The sequence below is a fragment of the Callospermophilus lateralis genome, chromosome 12, assembly GCF_048772815.1.
Source record: "Callospermophilus lateralis isolate mCalLat2 chromosome 12, mCalLat2.hap1, whole genome shotgun sequence".
Taxonomy (NCBI): domain Eukaryota; kingdom Metazoa; phylum Chordata; class Mammalia; order Rodentia; family Sciuridae; genus Callospermophilus; species Callospermophilus lateralis.
Genome location: NC_135316.1, coordinates 79,067,254 through 79,087,486, shown reverse-complemented (window position 1 = coordinate 79,087,486; position 20,233 = coordinate 79,067,254). Strand labels below are relative to the sequence as shown.

The window sequence follows — 20,233 nt, the reverse complement described above, 5'->3', positions numbered from 1 at the left end:
GTACACTATGAGGGAAAGGCCCAGTGGAGGAAAGCTGTTCCTCTCATGGCAGTGAGAAAGCAGAGAGACAGGAAGGGATCACAGAAAAGCAGGAGCTCTCCTGGCATGACCACAGTGACCTAGCTCCTCCAGCTGCAACCCACCTGCCCGCAGTTACACCCTGAACTGAAACTTGGACACTCCAGTTAGGTTATAGGCTCCACATTCCAATAATTTTATCACTATTTCTGCATGAATATAGGAGTGTGGGGGTGGGGGGACTTATGCCCAAAGTATAACAGACTGTAAGCCTATGTACTCTGTTTACTGAGGCTGAACGATCACACATTCAAGCCCAGCCTGAGCAACTTAGCAAAATTTTGTCTCAAAATAAATATATAAATAAATAAGTGGCTGGGGATGTACCTCAGTGTTAGAGAATTTGACTGATATGTTTGAGACCCTGGGATCAATCACCAGTATGTCCTCTCAGCCAAATAAATTAATAAATGCTTGAGGGATTGAGTTCAAAACTTCTTCCCCTTTCATCATGTGAGGATATGGCCACAAAATGTTCTGACCTGGAACTGGGAAAAGTGAAATACTACCAATTAATTACCCATTCCAAGGTATTTGATTACAGTAGCAGGAAGAGACTCCTTCATCTGGGAAGACCTCCATTTCTTCTCTCTGTGGGAAGGACACTTTTGCCAGTTTTAGGATTCTTGGCGTCCATATTTTGTTTTTTATCACTCTGAAAATATCAACCAACTCTTTTTTGAATTCCAAAGTTTCCAATGAGAATTCCCCAGCAGGACTATATGGGGCAATTAGGATAAAGCCTTCCTCCCTCTTAGCCCCATAGGTGTTAAGACTGTGCTTAGGGAACAGATCATGTTGTTTCAGTATCATAATGGGAGCCAAGTGCTATTATATTTTGACACCAATGATTTGGAAGAAAAAGAAATTGAATACCTTGAGTGTAGATATGATAAGGTCTTCAGAAGCCCAGAATTATTAGAAATGTTTAGAATTGAAATGACAAGTCCTTTGAATTTGTAAACAAGTAAATATCAGTCTCCATAACCAACTGAACCAAATATATATATATATGTATGTCTGGAGTCCATTTGTATTCTTGTTGTGACATGGAAACAGTTCTGGAGGCCCCAAAGGGAGATGACCACTGAGGGTTTAGACCAGGCATGGTTGGTCCTTTTCTTGCTCTTTCCTCACAAGGAGCCATTGTGAGGACGCTTCAAACAGCGGGTATATAAGAAAGTGGCCAGGGCTGGGTTTTTGTCCACAAGTACAGGAAGCTCTTGGTGGTGACCTGTCGGACTCCCAGATAGTTAGTGCGTTTGGTGGTTGGTGGTTGGTATTCGCTGGTTGGTGGTTGGTGGTTGGTGGTTGGTGGTGCTGTGGTGTTTGGCTTTTGGTTTTTTGATTTGGGTTTGTTATTTTGCTTTGTTTTTGGTTTTTGGTTTTGCTTTGTTGTTTTGGCTTGTTATTTTGTTTTTAAGCTAGCATCCTTAGTTGGTGTTCCTGCTTAGGATGTTTAGCCGGAGTAGTGAGAGTAGTGAGAGTAGTGTAGCAGCACTGCAGGTGCCAGGTTCCTGCAGTGTGGCAGCCTTCATGGAGCACTATGAGTTCATGAAGGTCATCGGGCGTGGTGGGTATGGCCAGGTGAGCCTAGCCCTCCATCGCCTCTCAGGGGCACAGGTGGCAGTGAAAGCCCTGGCACTGGAAGTGCAGAACATTCCAGCCTTCAACGAACCCCAGATAATGATGAGTCTGGAGCACCCCAACGTGGTCCAGCTGTTTCACGTGATTGGCACCGAGAGCACCGTCTACATGGTGATGGAGCACGTAGGTGGGGGACAACTGCTTGAGCACATCAGACGTGGCATGCAGGTGGAGGAGGTCCGGAGGGTTTTCAGGCAGATCGTGTGTGCCGTGGGCTACCTCCATGACCAGGGCATCGTGCACCGAGACCTGAAGCCAGAGAACATCATGCTGGATACCAGAGGCACCGTCAAGCTGATCGACTTTGGTGCCGCCACGTGGTTCAGGGCTGGGGAGAAGCTGAGGCGGATCTGGGGCACACTCCCATACCTTGCCCCTGAAGGTGTCTTGCGGCACGAGTATGAGGGACCCCCGGTGGACGTCTGGAGCCTGGGGGTCATCTTGTATTTCATGCTGACACGGAGCCTCCCATTTGACTCCACGTCCTATGAGGACCTGCTGATGCGGATCACTCACGCAAGGTACGATGTCCCTGACTCAGTGCCTGTCAGAGCCCGAAGGCTCATCCACAGCATACTGACTGTGCAGCCCCCGAAGCGGCCCACAGTCAAGCAAATCTCTCGGCACCCATGGCTGAAGCAGGGTGGGGAGCGTGTACCCCAACAGCATAGTGAGGCTCTTCCCAAACACCCAGACCCCCAAATAATGGCGCTCCTGGTTGACAATGGTCTCGATCCATACCAAACCTGGGTGTCTGTGGCCAAGAGAAAGTTTGATGCAAGGATGGCCAACTACTTGATTCTGCAGCACCAGAAAAGCCAGCGGGTAGAGTGCATGTACCCAGGGAAGCCTGTGCCTCGCAGGGTTAGGCTTTCCTCTTGTCCTGCGGGCCTTTCCCGTGGCCCTGTGCTCCCAAGGAGGAGCACGAGTGAGCCTGCCCTTCAAGCCTTGCCCTTGCCCCATAAGCACCAGCTGCCCGAGGAAGCCAAACAGCCAGGGCAGGTGGGCATCAGAAGGGCCAGCCTGCCTGCTCTTCCTCTGGACTTGCAGCCTGCTGAGGCCCCGCCTCCTGACGAAGCCTCCCAGTCTGACTCGGTGTCCTACTTGCCCAACCGCTGGAAGCGCCTGCTCAGGTTAGTAGAGACCGTCCGCAGCAGTTCGGCCCAAGATGTAGCCCCAGAGGAACCCCGAGAACCCAGGAAGAGCTGGACTAGGAGGATCCTTAACTGTGTCCAAAGACTGTGCTGTTGCATGCCACGTGCCCGCAATAGAGTGTTTCCAAGGGTTCGCAGGAGAAGCGAGCCGGAGCCGGAGCCGGATCAGTAGACCTTCTGTGGCTCCAAGAAAGTGGAGAGCTGAGCCAGACAGGACCAGTGGACAGCCTGCGATTCCTCTGCCCCCACCTGCAGAAGACACCAGAGACTGTTCTGCCTGGGACACTTCACCCTGCCCTGCCCCTTTCCCTTCTCCCATTCCTCTGACATGTTTTTTGATAACATTGATTTTGGACAAATTGTATAATAAAATTTGTGTTGCAAAATTGAAAAGTGCTCTGACTCAAAGAAAGGAGGGTCCTCAGGGTGGGTCAGGTCCCACCAGCCATCATCTCCCAGGCCTGGACCACCGTGCCTCCCTCTCCAGTGTACTGGACTGCCTTGCCCTTAGAATAGATGGCGACTCACTTGTCTTGAGCCAGTGTAGAACATTCACTTGCTTTCACCTAGTACAGGCTGGCTTCTGTTGATCCCGTGTCCATGGAGTCTCCCAGTGTCCATGGAGTCTCTCCCATTGAGCCACTGTAGACATGACCTTTAGCTGGTGACCATGGTCAGGAGGAATACCTCCAAGAAGGCATGGAAGACCTCAGTGTTCCAGGGCATCATAATGATACTGTGTGTAGGGCAGGTAGGGAAGAGTTGGCCAGTACAGCAGTGGCTGGGTGCCTCAGCACCTGCCATGCAGCCGCCTCACTCAAAATTGTCATGACTGTTGCTAAAGATAAGGGACACGGAGTACTCCGGATTTCAGGACTGGAGGGTCAGTTCATCTTATGGATGCAATTATCCATTAAGGCAAGGTGCACCCACATGGATTTTCTCTTACCTTTGGATTCTATTACTAGGCTTGTCCAAGGTGACAGCTTGGGCACATGGTTTCTCTCACATGTGCACTGGGCTGGCACCAGGAGCTACACTGACACCAGCTTCCGGCTCTTGCCCTTTGGGGTCAGAAATATGTTAAACTGTCATCCTTGTGTAGAGGTCTGTAACCAAGAGGTCTGTCACCTCCTTGGTTACATTTATTTCTAATTTTTCTAATTTTTTGAAGTTATGGAACATTTTTGCAGCAGATTCATTATTGGAGTAAAGGAAATTGACTGTTATATGTGTTGATCTTCTATCCTGCTACTTTGGTAGCTACTTTGGTAGTGTCTTTGTCTTACCTAATTGCTTTGGATACAGTTAATGGTCTCTATTGAATCATAGTGGGGAGGGGAGAATGGACATGTTTTCCTTATTCCTGGTTTTAGAGTAAATGTTTTCAGTTTTTCTCCATTCAGAATAATGTTGGCCTTTGGTTTGTTATATATAGGCTTTAAGATGTTGAGGGAAGTTCCTTCTGTCCTTAATTTCTCTTGTTATAAAAATGAATGGGTAGTGGCCTTTGACAAATGCATCTTCTGCATCTATCAATGTAATCCTATGATTCTTGTCCTGAATTCTAATTATGTGGTTTGTTACATTGATTTCTGCATGTCTTCAACTGATATTTGGATTATTTTTTTTCTCTATGACCTTGAGGTGTAACATTATTGGATTATTTTCTCTATGACCTTGAGGTGTAACATTAGTTAGCTCTATGGTATTGTGGGTATATTATAAATTTTTATAAAAAAGTTAACAAAAATCTATGACTGTGAAGAGAAATTAAATTTTTAACAATGGGTTTCTATAATTTTAAAAAAATATAAGTTGTCTTCACTCTGTCACATAGATTTTTGTTATATCTCTATTCTGATTTCTTTCTAAGGTTTCTTTTCTACAATTCATTTCTCTTGTAAATGTGTAGCATTTAATGTTCAATTGTAGGTGCTGGAATTCCTTTATTATTCCTTTATTATATTTCATCCATTATTATCTATGCAAGGATAACTCTGTCTTTATTTGTGTTTCCTAACATTTGCTCCATCTCCTAAAATATGAATAGTCAAACAGATGTGATTAAAAAGTGAATTGCTTTGTCAATGAATGAAATATTTTATTGATAAAGACATCCATTTGATTCATTGTTTTTGAAATATTTTTAGTTCTAAATAATCTTTATGTCTTATCTAATGGTTAGAGAGCTTTGTTTAAATCCCCCAGTATTTTTTGTATTTTGATCTATTTCCTTCTTTATATTGAGAAGAGTTTGCTTTCTGTATGCATAAGCACAGTTGTTTGGAGCATAAATATTTATAATCAGTATATCTTGTTGCTGGATTTTCCCCTCGTCAGTTTGAAGAAATCTTCTTTGTCTCCTCAAATTTTGACTTGAAGTCTACTTTGACATGAGAGGAGCTACCCCTGCTTCCTTGCTTTTCCCATTTTCATGCATATCTCTGTCTCTAAGGTGTCTTGTAGGCAACATGTTGATACTTGTTTTTTTAATCCAAACTGCCAATATGATTTTTGCTTTCATTATTATTATAGAAAGATGATTTTTATTTCCTGCCATTTCAATTTATTTCTAATGCTAAATTCAAACTTGGTTATCCTTTAATGGGATTATTCTATTGTATTCATCTCTTTTATTTTTATGTATTTTCTCTGCATGAAATACTCCATCAAGGACATTTGGCAGTGCAGACTACATGGTTACAAATTATTTTTGTTTCTGCTTATTGGGAAGGATAATTTTACTGGTTATACTAATCCTGTTTGGAATCGGGTTTTTTTTCCAAGACTTGGCATTTATCTTTCCATGCCCTCCTAGCTTTTAGGGTCTATGTTGAGATATCAGTTGAAATCCAAATGGGTTTACCTCTGAATGTGACCTGCTGTATTTTTCTTGTGGCTTTTAACACTCTAAGCTTCTTCTGTGTATTAGGCATTTTCATTATAATGTGTCTTGGAGAGAATGATTTTTGCTGGCGCCTATTTGGAATTCTATATGTGTCTTGAGTGTGGATTTCATCTTATTCCTAAGATTTAGAAATTTTTCTCATATTCATTGAGAAGATGATATATTTCTTTAGTTCACATTTCAGGAGTCTTCAACCACAATGATTCTTAAATTTGTTACATTCTGCTAATGGTCTTTTTGCATCTTTATTTTGACTCTATTTTCAAAATGATGTACTTTGTTGTTTAGACCACACTGAAAATCTATTTTCAAAGTGGTCAAAGTGGTCTAATCTATTGGCAACATTTTCCCACTGAATTCTTACTTACTATACTTGGTGTGTTCTTTCATCACAAAGGACTGAAACTAGAAAAGAGTAAAACTTTGGAAAATAAGCACACTTCTATGTAACCTATGGATCAAGGAACTCGAAAGGTGGACTAAGGGAAAGATCATTGGGTCATTAGGCAGGAGGAATTTACAAGACCATACCCATCAAGGATATGTACTTCATGACAAGCCTACAAAGTTGTATGATTGCAAGGATTGATGTAGAAATATCACATGACAAAATTTCTGAGAAAAGTAGGATTAGAGAGTGTTATGGTTTAAATCATATCTTCCAAAGCAATTGTTTAGGTTGTAATCCCCCACCTAGCAATCAGGGCTCCCCCTAACAAATGACTGAATTATGATGTAACTACCACAAAGATGGTGTCATAAGAGAGTAGGTCAAGCTCTTGGTTTTGTATGACAGAGTCGGAGAGTGGGCAGGCTGCTCATTCAATGGCACTTTTGACCATATTTTTTATGTAAATTTTATTTATGACAGCAGAGCGCATTACAATTTTTATTACATATATAGAGCACAATTTTTCATATATATCCTTGTTTACAAAGTATATTCACACCAATTCCTGCCTTCCTTGATTTTGGATAGTAATGCTTACCACATTCCACCATCATTAATTACCTTATGATTACCTCATACCCCCTCCCTTCCCCTCCAACACCCTCTGCCCTATCTAGAGTTCATCATGTCTCCCATGCTCCCGCTCCCTACTGTTATAATGAGGGAAAGCTGAGTAACACAGTACCCCGATATTTTTTAAAGTCCTTTGCTTCCTAACTTGGTAAGAACATTTTCCATGTATTGATTGAATAATTATATTGATCTTTAAAATTATTAATGTCCAATTTCCCTTTGGATCTCTATGTCTTTAGCTCTATGATATATACTAAGTATATAGAAATTTGATTCATTTACATTTATGCAGGAGGACTGGATATCCTATTTCATCAATATAATTGAGAGATCCGATTTTAAAATGGACAACAAAGCATCAGGAGAATACTTCCTCAAATCCTGACTAATGGTAGGAGTGTGTGCATTGGTACTCACTAATCAATCCAGTAGGTAAATACAATTGCACTTTTTTCATTTGTTCATTAGTTATGCAATTCATCAGCCAATTTTTTTTCCTAAATGAGAGAGCTCAAACTTTCTGAACCACCTCCCTTTTCTACCTTGAGTTGTCCAGACATGATATGCACTTACTTGCTCTTAATTGAGGGCTTCCAGTCATGTTTCCAATAGCAAAGTGAAGCAAGAGAACTGGAATGTTTCTTCAGAACCACTGGCATTTTTTAATCATGTTGTCACAACAATAATTTTAAACATCAATCCTCTATAACTTAACAATACTTGCCCAGTTCAGGTGATGCAGAGATTATTTTGGATCCTGCTGAGATCCAAGATTTTGGCTTATTTATTGGATCTCATTTCCCAAAGTACTGCCACATGCCAGGCAGATGGAGCTGCAGAAGGCTGCAAATTTGGTTTCAGGCCTGGGTCAAGACAAGCCCTCCTGATATGGTTTATGTTAGACCCAGATCACAAGGCCAGGTGTTTTCTACTGTTGGGGTGAATTCATTCCTTTTCGGAGTCTTTCCATGCTAGAAACTTTGCTGTGACTGTATCAGTTCATTCCCACTGTTTCTCTAAGTTTGCAAACATGGGGTGAAAGGCACTGGATATTGTGATCTTTCCCTTTCCGAATGCACTCAGCTCCAAGTTTGACTACCCCAAGTTTGACTCTCTAGGAGACACAAAACCCTTTTATAAGGCAAATAAATGCTTCTGCCACGTGAATTGTCCGAAACAAGGTGTTTCTGTTTCTGATTTGAGAAGAAGAAAGCTTCCATGTTGACTTTTGGCAGCTTGTTTTACTAAAAACTAAGCAAGCAAATTGCAAAGACATTTTGTTTTTAAAGTCTGAGCTGGTTAGTATAAATTCTGGTGATGACTTTATTCTTTTTATTGCTGAGTAATATTCCATTGTGTATGTATGCCATATTTTTTATCCATCCATCTATTGAAGGGCATCTAGGTGCTTCCATATTTTAGCTATTGTGATAATCATATATTTCTGTCTAATCTATTTTCCATCTGTCCCTCTGTCTTTAGAGCTGAATATCTCCATCACCCTAAATCCTTGAAGTCGACATTTTGCAGATGCAGGGACTTTCTGCTGGTTTTGGAGTTTGTAGTTTCTTAAATAATAAGTTGTTATTCTTATTTTTCCCCTCCATTTTATTCATCTGCCTGTCAGACCACAGTAGAGAATTCAAAACAACAACTGAGTGAACAAGTGAAGAGCTGACAATGACACTTGGTGCCCAATGCCCGCTAAACTGTGATCACTGAAAGTAGGTGGCAGAAGTCTTGGCAGTTGCTGTAGTTTATGAAAACAAATGCCAGTTTAGTTGTGCTCTTTATCTTTGTTCCCATAGGCAGCTAGAACCTTGATCTTTCTCTACAACAGATAAATGATACAAATAATATGACTGAATTTCAAGTGTTCCTTTGGATCTACACCTAAAATTCATCATCTTCTTAAATCAAAGGCAGTCCATTTTTGTTGTTGTCATTGTTAAATGAAGTGTTTCTTGTTTCCTTCATACAGTTCAGGTTTGCATAAATTCCCAAGACAGGGTGACTCTTGACCTACAAATGCCTATGTGTGGTGCTCTCATTTCTGATATCCTCTTAAAGGTTTTAATTGCTAAGACAAGTCTATTTCTTAATGTTTGCTCCTTGGTATTTTTTCCAAATATGTGTGTGCTAACCAATAGAACTTTATTCTATTCCAGAAACACTTTTATACTTTACAGGGTGAAAAGATGCATAGGGATGAACTCTATAATAGTTTAGAATGCTATAAGTTGTTGGACTTTTAAGAGTTTGGTTCTCTGGAAAATGGTGTAAGTTTTTAAACCAATCTCTTAGTTCAAATAATTAAGTTAAATTCTTCAGAGAGGTGGTCCACACCTGACTACTAAGGGCAGGTTAGGAGAACCGTTACTGGGGATGCTGATTCAGCCACAAGAGATGGTGCTTTATGACATCAGTGGAAATGAAAATTAAGCCATCATTTAACAGATAATTGGCCTTTCAAGGTCAGGAATGTGTAGATATTTCAGTGTTCTAATCAGAGCTCTTATCCCAAACTTATATTTAGGGGAAGCCTCCTCTACTGGACAAGGTCTAGAAGTTCAGCAGTTCAGCATGGAAAGCACCTAGAGGGGAAGAGGACAGTGCACTCTTCCTCCTGATTTGCTTCCCATGCAGCCTTTTGCCCCTGGATTCCCTTGCTCTGATTAACATGGTTTCCCTCACACTGACTCACTCCATTTTCAAAATCTCTACAGTTTCTTTCATGGCTGCCTCTGGAGCCATCCTCGGCACCCCTTCCTTGTCAGGTTGCCTTCCTGCTACAGTTGTCGACTCACTACTTGTGAATAAAGATCCCTCACAATTTCTGTTAGATTTTCTTTTCACTTATAAGCTCAAAGTTTATATTTTATAGTTTAGCCTTCGAAAATTTCCATTCTGTGCAATTAAATGGATATGTCCAAATGTTTTCCTCTGTTTTTTCTTTATTAAAATACTATTAGTTATACATGATGGTAGACAATGCAATTCATTTCATATTACACATATACAGCACAAGTTTTCAAGTCACTACTTGTACAAAAGTATTTTCACACCATTATTGTCTTTATTGTGTTAGGGTAAAGATGTCTAACTCATTCCACTGTCTTTCCTACCCCCTTAGCCCCTTCCGCTCCGCTTTGCCCTATCTAAAGTTCCTCCATTCCTCCCATGCTTCCCCCACCCATCACCATTTTGAGTCAGCACCCTCAAATCAAAGAAAACATTTGGCCTTTGGTGTTTTTTTTTTTTTTTTTTTTTGGCATTGGCTTCCTTCCCTTAGCATTATATTCTCCAACTCCATCCATTTACTTGCAAATGCCATGATTTTATTCTCTTTTAATGCTGAGTAATGTTCCATTGTGTATACATGCCACATTTTCCCTATCCATACATCTATTGAAGGGCCTCTGGGTTGGTTCCACAATTTAGCTATTGTGAATTGTGCTGTTATAAACATTGATATGGCTGTTTCCCTGTAGTATGCTGTTTTTAAGTCCTTTGGCTATAAACCAAGGAGTGGCATAGCTGGGTCAAATGGTGGTTCAATTCCAAGTTTTGCAAGGAATCTCCACACTGCTTTCCAGATTGGCTGCAACAATTTTCAGTCCCAACAGCAATCTATTAGTATGCCTTTTTCCCCACATCCTTTTCAACGTTTATTTTTGTTTGTATTCTTGATAGCTGCCATTCTGACCAGAGTGAGATGAAATGTTAGAGTAGTTTTGATTTGCATTTCTCTAATTACTAGAGATGTTGAACATTTGTTCATATATTTGTTGATTGTATATGTTCTTCTGAGAAGCATCTGTTCAGAATGAAATTATAGCATTTGCTAGTAAATGGATGGAACTGCAGATATCAAGCTAAGTGAAATAAGCCTATCCCAAAAAGCCAAAAGCCAAATGTTCTCTCTCATGTTTGGATGCTAACTCACAACAAGGGATGGTGGGTAGGGGAAGAATAGAAGTTCATTTAATTAGACAAATGGGAGGGAAGAAAAAGATTGGGGATAGGAATAGGAAAGACAGTACAATAAATTGACATAACTTACTTGTGTTCATACATAAATACATGACCAGTGTCACTTCACATCATGTAAAACTACAAGAATGGGATCCTAACTAGAATAACTTATATTCTGTGTATGTATAATATATCAAAGTACTCTACTATCACGTATATCCATAAAGAACAAATAAAAACAACAATAAAAAGTACTATAAAGAAAGATAAAATTACTTGATATGTAATTTGCCTCATTTGTTTTAGTTTATATTTTGTAAGTCTCACTTCTTAAGCCCAATTTAACACTTAAAGTCTATTTCGTTCACTGCCACTGCCATACCTCATCTTTCCATTATCTATAGCTTTCTGCTCAGCATATTGTCTCTTTGCATTTGGTTCATTTACTTTCAGGGACTCTATGAGATTATTTAAAAGATATTTTTCTTGTAAAATTTTTTTAAAGCTATTCTTTTTTCTCCATCAATTTGAATGAAGCATCAGATCTCTGGTTCCTTTATATAAACATCCTTTCAAAATGTAATGTCCTTCATATGACAAAATCATATTCTGTGTAAAATCAAACACTTATTTCTTGGAATGGAAAAAGGGGATCAAAACATGGCTAAGTTAAAACTTTATAACTTAGGTTTCAAATCGTTCATTTGTATGTCTGTATACTTTTTACTTTGTTTCTTGGAGTATAACATCTGTTTAATCTTTCATGCTTTCTCTCATTCAACAATTTTTTTCCTTGGATGCCTCTAATGGGCTGTACAACAGAGATTTGTTTATATTCTAGTAGAAGAGGAAGAGCAAGAACTAACATAAAAGTGATACATTATATCATGCATTTTGACAATATTTCCATGTGACCACTACGTTTATGTGACAACATACATGGAAGAAGCAGCACAAGTAGAATGAAGTAGAAAATTATTGAATAATGGGATGGGATAGGGTTTACTGAAATACTAAATAAGGTCACTTGTGTAGAGCTTTCCAGAAGAAAACATTTGAGTAGAGATTTTAAAGAAGAAAGAAATTAGATAAATAATCAAATGTTCTGCCAGATTATAACACAAGTAGTCTGTAGTCCAACTTCTGATAGGGTCCTTATATCCTTCTGAAAGCTCAGGAGCCAGGTCTGCATCTGTTGGTATTCTGGTCATCTGAACACCAGAATCCCTGTTCAACTCTTCTTACAATAATCTAAAGCTTTTCCAGCTCACTATTACAAAGTCTTACAAAGTCTTTGTGGGAAAAAGGTTTTTGACCCATACAATCAGTTTATTCAGAGGAACAGAGGAACGTCCCCACTTCTCACTACACAAATGTCTGATTCTGTTAGCTTTTTTTAAAAAATCAAACCTTCATATTTGTATACTTCAAATATTTCCACACTAAAAATAGATGTACTCTCAACAGTGAGATTTCACTCTAACCAAAGCCTCTGATAAAAACAAACTAGAGGATGGGCATATGATCCCAAGGGCTCAGTCCATAGATGGCCAACTCCAATTCTCTGGGTCCAAGGTGAGTCAGTACACTATGAGGGAAAGGCCCAGTGGAGGAAAGCTGTTCCTCTCATGGCAGTGAGAAAGCAGAGAGACGGGAAGAGATCACAGAAAAGCAGGAGCTCTCCTGGCATGACCACAGTGACCTAGCTCCTCCAGCCGCACCCCACCTGCCCTCAGTTACACCCTGAACTCCAGTTAGGTTATAGGCTCCACATTCCAATAATTTTATCACTATTTCTGCATGAATATAGGATTTTGGGGGTGGGGGGACTTATGCCCAAAGTATAACAGACTGTAAGCCTATGTACTCTGTTTACTGAGGCTGAACGATCACACATTCAAGCCCAGCCTGAGCAACTTAGCAAAATTTTGACTCAAAATAAATATATAAATAAATAAGTGGCTGGGGATGTACCTCAGTGTTAGAGAATTTGACTGATATGTTTGAGACCCTGGGATCAATCACCAGTATGTCCCCTCAGCCAAATAAATAAATAAATTCTTGAGGGATTGAGTTCAAAACTTCTTCCCCTTTCATCATGTGAGAATATGGCCACAAAATGTTCTGACCTTGAACTGGGAGAAGTGAAAAACTACCAATTAATTACCCATTGCAAGGTATTTTGTTATAGCAGCAGGAAGAGACTCCTTCATCTGGGAAGACCTCCATTTCTTCTCTCTGTGGGAAGGACACTTTTGCCAGTTTTAGGATTCTTGGCGCCCATATTTTGTTTTTAATCACTTTGAATATATCAACCCACTCTTTTTTGAATTCCTGAGTTTCCAATGAGAATTCCCCAGCAGGACTATATGGGGCAATTAGGATGAAGCCTTCCTCCCTCTTAGCCCCATAGGTGTTAAGACTGTGCTTAGGGAACAGATCATGTTGTTTCAGTATCATAATGGGAGCCAAGTGCTACTATATTTTGACACCAATGATTTGGAAGAAAAAGAAATTGAATACCTTGAGTGTAGACATGATAAGGTCTTCAGAAGCCCAGAATTATTAGAAATGTTTAGAATTGAAATGACAAGTCCTTTGAATTTGTAAACAAGTAAATATCAGTCTCCATAACCAACTGAACCAAATATATATATATATGTATGTCTGGAGTCCATTTGTATTCTTGTTGTGACATGGAAACAGTTCTGGAGGCCCCAAAGGGAGATGACCACTGAGGGTTTAGACCAGGCATGGTTGGTCCTTTTCTTGCTCTTTCCTCACAAGGAGCCATTGTGAGGAAGCTTCAAACAGCGGGTATATAAGAAAGTGGCCAGGGCTGGGTTTTTGTCCACAAGTACAGGAAGCTCTTGGTGGTGACCTGTCGGACTCCCAGATAGTTAGTGCGTTTGGTGGTTGGTGGTTGGTATTCGGTGGTTGGTGGTTGGTGGTTGGTGGTTGGTGGTGCTGTGGTGTTTGGCTTTTGGTTTTTTGATTTGGGTTTGTTATTTTGCTTTGTTTTTGGTTTTTGGTTTTGCTTTGTTGTTTTGGCTTGTTATTTTGTTTTTAAGCTAGCATCCTTAGTTGGTGTTCCTGCTTAGGATGTTTAGCCCGAGTAGTGAGAGTAGTGAGAGTAGTGTAGCAGCACTGCAGGTGCCAGGTTCCTGCAGTGTGGCAGCCTTCATGGAGCACTATGAGTTCATGAAGGTCATCGGGCGTGGTGGGTATGGCCAGGTGAGCCTAGCCCTCCATCGCCTCTCAGGGGCACAGGTGGCAGTGAAAGCCCTGGCACTGGAAGTGCAGAACATTCCAGCCTTCAACGAACCCCAGATAATGATGAGTCTGGAGCACCCCAACGTGGTCCAGCTGTTTCACGTGATTGGCACCGAGAGCACCGTCTACATGGTGATGGAGCACGTAGGTGGGGGACAACTGCTTGAGCACATCAGACGTGGCATGCAGGTGGAGGAGGTCCGGAGGGTTTTCAGGCAGATCGTGTGTGCCGTGGGCTACCTCCATGACCAGGGCATCGTGCACCGAGACCTGAAGCCAGAGAACATCATGCTGGATACCAGAGGCACCGTCAAGCTGATCGACTTTGGTGCCGCCACGTGGTTCAGGGCTGGGGAGAAGCTGAGGCGGATCTGGGGCACACTCCCATACCTTGCCCCTGAAGGTGTCTTGCGGCACGAGTATGAGGGACCCCCGGTGGACGTCTGGAGCCTGGGGGTCATCTTGTATTTCATGCTGACACGGAGCCTCCCATTTGACTCCACGTCCTATGAGGACCTGCTGATGCGGATCACTCACGCAAGGTACGATGTCCCTGACTCAGTGCCTGTCAGAGCCCGAAGGCTCATCCACAGCATACTGACTGTGCAGCCCCCGAAGCGGCCCACAGTCAAGCAAATCTCTCGGCACCCATGGCTGAAGCAGGGTGGGGAGCGTGTACCCCAACAGCATAGTGAGGCTCTTCCCAAACACCCAGACCCCCAAATAATGGCGCTCCTGGTTGACAATGGTCTCGATCCATACCAAACCTGGGTGTCTGTGGCCAAGAGAAAGTTTGATGCAAGGATGGCCAACTACTTGATTCTGCAGCACCAGAAAAGCCAGCGGGTAGAGTGCATGTACCCAGGGAAGCCTGTGCCTCGCAGGGTTAGGCTTTCCTCTTGTCCTGCGGGCCTTTCCCGTGGCCCTGTGCTCCCAAGGAGGAGCACGAGTGAGCCTGCCCTTCAAGCCTTGCCCTTGCCCCATAAGCACCAGCTGCCCGAGGAAGCCAAACAGCCAGGGCAGGTGGGCATCAGAAGGGCCAGCCTGCCTGCTCTTCCTCTGGACTTGCAGCCTGCTGAGGCCCCGCCTCCTGACGAAGCCTCCCAGTCTGACTCGGTGTCCTACTTGCCCAACCGCTGGAAGCGCCTGCTCAGGTTAGTAGAGACCGTCCGCAGCAGTTCGGCCCAAGATGTAGCCCCAGAGGAACCCCGAGAACCCAGGAAGAGCTGGACTAGGAGGATCCTTAACTGTGTCCAAAGACTGTGCTGTTGCATGCCACGTGCCCGCAATAGAGTGTTTCCAAGGGTTCGCAGGAGAAGCGAGCCGGAGCCGGAGCCGGATCAGTAGACCTTCTGTGGCTCCAAGAAAGTGGAGAGCTGAGCCAGACAGGACCAGTGGACAGCCTGCGATTCCTCTGCCCCCACCTGCAGAAGACACCAGAGACTGTTCTGCCTGGGACACTTCACCCTGCCCTGCCCCTTTCCCTTCTCCCATTCCTCTGACATGTTTTTTGATAACATTGATTTTGGACAAATTGTATAATAAAATGTGTGTTGCAAAATTGAAAAGTGCTCTGACTCAAAGAAAGGAGGGTCCTCAGGGTGGGTCAGGTCCCACCAGCCATCATCTCCCAGGCCTGGACCACCGTGCCTCCCTCTCCAGTGTACTGGACTGCCTTGCCCTTAGAATAGATGGCGACTCACTTGTCTTGAGCCAGTGTAGAACATTCACTTGCTTTCACCTAGTACAGGCTGGCTTCTGTTGATCCCGTGTCCATGGAGTCTCCCAGTGTCCATGGAGTCTCTCCCATTGAGCCACTGTAGACATGACCTTTAGCTGGTGACCATGGTCAGGAGGAATACCTCCAAGAAGGCATGGAAGACCTCAGTGTTCCAGGGCATCATAATGATACTGTGTGTAGGGCAGGTAGGGAAGAGTTGGCCAGTACAGCAGTGGCTGGGTGCCTCAGCACCTGCCATGCAGCCGCCTCACTCAAAATTGTCATGACTGTTGCTAAAGATAAGGGACACGGAGTACTCCGGATTTCAGGACTGGAGGGTCAGTTCATCTTATGGATGCAATTATCCATTAAGGCAAGGTGCACCCACATGGATTTTCTCTTACCTTTGGATTCTATTACTAGGCTTGTCCAAGGTGACAGCTTGGGCACATGGTTTCTCTCACATGTGCACTGGGCTGGCACCAGGAGCTACACTGACACCAGCTTCCGGCTCTTGCCCTTTGGGGTCAGAAATATGTTAAACTGTCATCCTTGTGTAGAGGTCTGTAACCAAGAGGTCTGTCACCTCCTTGGTTACATTTATTTCTAATTTTTCTAATTTTTTGAAGTTATGGAACATTTTTGCAGCAGATTCATTATTGGAGTAAAGGAAATTGACTGTTATATGTGTTGATCTTCTATCCTGCTACTTTGGTAGCTACTTTGGTAGTGTCTTTGTCTTACCTAATTGCTTTGGATACAGTTAATGGTCTCTATTGAATCATAGTGGGGAGGGGAGAATGGACATGTTTTCCTTATTCCTGGTTTTAGAGTAAATGTTTTCAGTTTTTCTCCATTCAGAATAATGTTGGCCTTTGGTTTGTTATATATAGGCTTTAAGATGTTGAGGGAAGTTCCTTCTGTCCTTAATTTCTCTTGTTATAAAAATGAATGGGTAGTGGCCTTTGACAAATGCATCTTCTGCATCTATCAATGTAATCCTATGATTCTTGTCCTGAATTCTAATTATGTGGTTTGTTACATTGATTTCTGCATGTCTTCAACTGATATTTGGATTATTTTTTTTCTCTATGACCTTGAGGTGTAACATTATTGGATTATTTTCTCTATGACCTTGAGGTGTAACATTAGTTAGCTCTATGGTATTGTGGGTATATTATAAATTTTTATAAAAAAGTTAACAAAAATCTATGACTGTGAAGAGAAATTAAATTTTTAACAATGGGTTTCTATAATTTTAAAAAAATATAAGTTGTCTTCACTCTGTCACATAGATTTTTGTTATATCTCTATTCTGATTTCTTTCTAAGGTTTCTTTTCTACAATTCATTTCTCTTGTAAATGTGTAGCATTTAATGTTCAATTGTAGGTGCTGGAATTCCTTTATTATTCCTTTATTATATTTCATCCATTATTATCTATGCAAGGATAACTCTGTCTTTATTTGTGTTTCCTAACATTTGCTCCATCTCCTAAAATATGAATAGTCAAACAGATGTGATTAAAAAGTGAATTGCTTTGTCAATGAATGAAATATTTTATTGATAAAGACATCCATTTGATTCATTGTTTTTGAAATATTTTTAGTTCTAAATAATCTTTATGTCTTATCTAATGGTTAGAGAGCTTTGTTTAAATCCCCCAGTATTTTTTGTATTTTGATCTATTTCCTTCTTTATATTGAGAAGAGTTTGCTTTCTGTATGCATAAGCACAGTTGTTTGGAGCATAAATATTTATAATCAGTATATCTTGTTGCTGGATTTTCCCCTCGTCAGTTTGAAGAAATCTTCTTTGTCTCCTCAAATTTTGACTTGAAGTCTACTTTGACATGAGAGGAGCTACCCCTGCTTCCTTGCTTTTCCCATTTTCATGCATATCTCTGTCTCTAAGGTGTCTTGTAGGCAACATGTTGATACTTGTTTTTTTAATCCAAAATGCCAATATGATTTTTGCTTTCATTATTATTATAGAAAGATGATTTTTATTTCCTGCCATTTCAATTTATTTCTAATGCTAAATTCAAACTTGGTTATCCTTTAATGGGATTATTCTATTGTATTCATCTCTTTTATTTTTATGTATTTTCTCTGCATGAAATACTCCATCAAGGACATTTGGCAGTGCAGACTACATGGTTACAAATTATTTTTGTTTCTGCTTATTGGGAAGGATAATTTTACTGGTTATACTAATCCTGTTTGGAATCGGGTTTTTTTTCCAAGACTTGGCATTTATCTTTCCATGCCCTCCTAGCTTTTAGGGTCTATGTTGAGATATCAGTTGAAATCCAAATGGGTTTACCTCTGAATGTGACCTGCTGTATTTTTCTTGTGGCTTTTAACACTCTAAGCTTCTTCTGTGTATTAGGCATTTTCATTATAATGTGTCTTGGAGAGAATGATTTTTGCTGGCGCCTATTTGGAATTCTATATGTGTCTTGAGTGTGGATTTCATCTTATTCCTAAGATTTAGAAATTTTTCTCATATTCATTGAGAAGATGGTATATTTCTTTAGTTCACATTTCAGGAGTCTTCAACCACAATGATTCTTAAATTTGTTACATTCTGCTAATGGTCTTTTTGCATCTTTATTTTGACTCTATTTTCAAAATGATGTACTTTGTTGTTTAGACCACACTGAAAATCTATTTTCAAAGTGGTCAAAGTGGTCTAATCTATTGGCAACATTTTCCCACTGAATTCTTACTTACTATACTTGGTGTGTTCTTTCATCACAAAGGACTGAAACTAGAAAAGAGTAAAACTTTGGAAAATAAGCACACTTCTATGTAACCTATGGATCAAGGAACTCGAAAGGTGGACTAAGGGAAAGATCATTGGGTCATTAGGCAGGAGGAATTTACAAGACCATACCCATCAAGGATATGTACTTCATGACAAGCCTACAAAGTTGTATGATTGCAAGGATTGATGTAGAAATATCACATGACAAAATTTCTGAGAAAAGTAGGATTAGAGAGTGTTATGGTTTAAATCATATCTTCCAAAGCAATTGTTTAGGTTGTAATCCCCCACCTAGCAATCAGGGCTCCCCCTAACAAATGACTGAATTATGATGTAACTACCACAAAGATGGTGTCATAAGAGAGTAGGTCAAGCTCTTGGTTTTGTATGACAGAGTCGGAGAGTGGGCAGGCTGCTCATTCAATGGCACTTTTGACCATATTTTTTATGTAAATTTTATTTATGACAGCAGAGCGCATTACAATTTTTATTACATATATAGAGCACAATTTTTCATATATATCCTTGTTTACAAAGTATATTCACACCAATTCCTGCCTTCCTTGATTTTGGATAGTAATGCTTACCACATTCCACCATCATTAATTACCTTATGATTACCTCATACCCCCTCCCTTCCCCTCCAACACCCTCTGGCCTATCTAGAGTTCATCATGTCTCCCATGCTCCCGCTCCCTACTGTTATAATGAGGGAAAGCTGAGTAACACAGTACCCCGATATTTTTTAAAGTCCTTTGCTTCCTAACTTGGTAAGAACATTTTCCATGTATTGATTGAATAATTATATTGATCTTTAAAATTATTAATGTCCAATTTCCCTTTGGATCTCTATGTCTTTAGCTCTATGATATATACTAAGTATATAGAAATTTGATTCATTTACATTTATGCAGGAGGACTGGATATCCTATTTCATCAATATAATTGAGAGATCCGATTTTAAAATGGACAACAAAGCATCAGGAGAATACTTCCTCAAATCCTGACTAATGGTAGGAGTGTGTGCATTGGTACTCACTAATCAATCCAGTAGGTAAATACAATTGCACTTTTTTCATTTGTTCATTAGTTATGCAATTCATCAGCCAATTTTTTTTCCTAAATGAGAGAGCTCAAACTTTCTGAACCACCTCCCTTTTCTTCCTTGAGTGGTCCAGACATGATATGCACTTACTTGCTCTTAATTGAGGGCTTCCAGTCATGTTTCCAATAGCAAAGTGAAGCAAGAGAACTGGAATGTTTCTTCAGAACCACTGGCATTCTTTAATCATGTTGTCACAACAATAATTTTAAACATCAATCCTCTATAACTTAACAATACTTGCCCAGTTCAGGTGATGCAGAGATTATTTTGGATCCTGCTGAGATCCAAGATTTTGGCTTATTTATTGGATCTCATTTCCCAAAGTACTGCCACATGCCAGGCAGATGGAGCTGCAGAAGGCTGCAAATTTGGTTTCAGGCCTGGGTCAAGACAAGCCCTCCTGATATGGTTTATGTTAGACCCAGATCACAAGGCCAGGTGTTTTCTACTGTTGGGGTGAATTCATTCCTTTTCGGAGTCTTTCCATGCTAGAAACTTTGCTGTGACTGTATCAGTTCATTCCCACTGTTTCTCTAAGTTTGCAAACATGGGGTGAAAGGCACTGGATATTGTGATCT

The 20,233-nt window shown here is 41.0% G+C and overlaps 2 protein-coding genes across 2 annotated transcripts; both read left to right on the top strand.

Moving 5' to 3' along the window:
- The first annotated feature begins 1,533 nt into the window (after positions 1-1,533).
- Positions 1,534-3,051, top strand: LOC143411466 (sperm motility kinase 2B-like). The gene has a single exon (XM_076872240.1). It carries the CDS (start codon positions 1,534-1,536, stop codon positions 3,049-3,051), a length of 1,518 nt encoding a protein of 505 aa, XP_076728355.1.
- A 10,840-nt stretch (positions 3,052-13,891) lies between these two features.
- On the top strand, positions 13,892-15,409 carry LOC143411465 (sperm motility kinase 2B-like). The gene has a single exon (XM_076872239.1). The coding sequence runs from the start codon at positions 13,892-13,894 to the stop codon at positions 15,407-15,409; it is 1,518 nt and encodes a 505-aa protein (XP_076728354.1).
- The last annotated feature ends 4,824 nt before the right edge of the window (positions 15,410-20,233 follow it).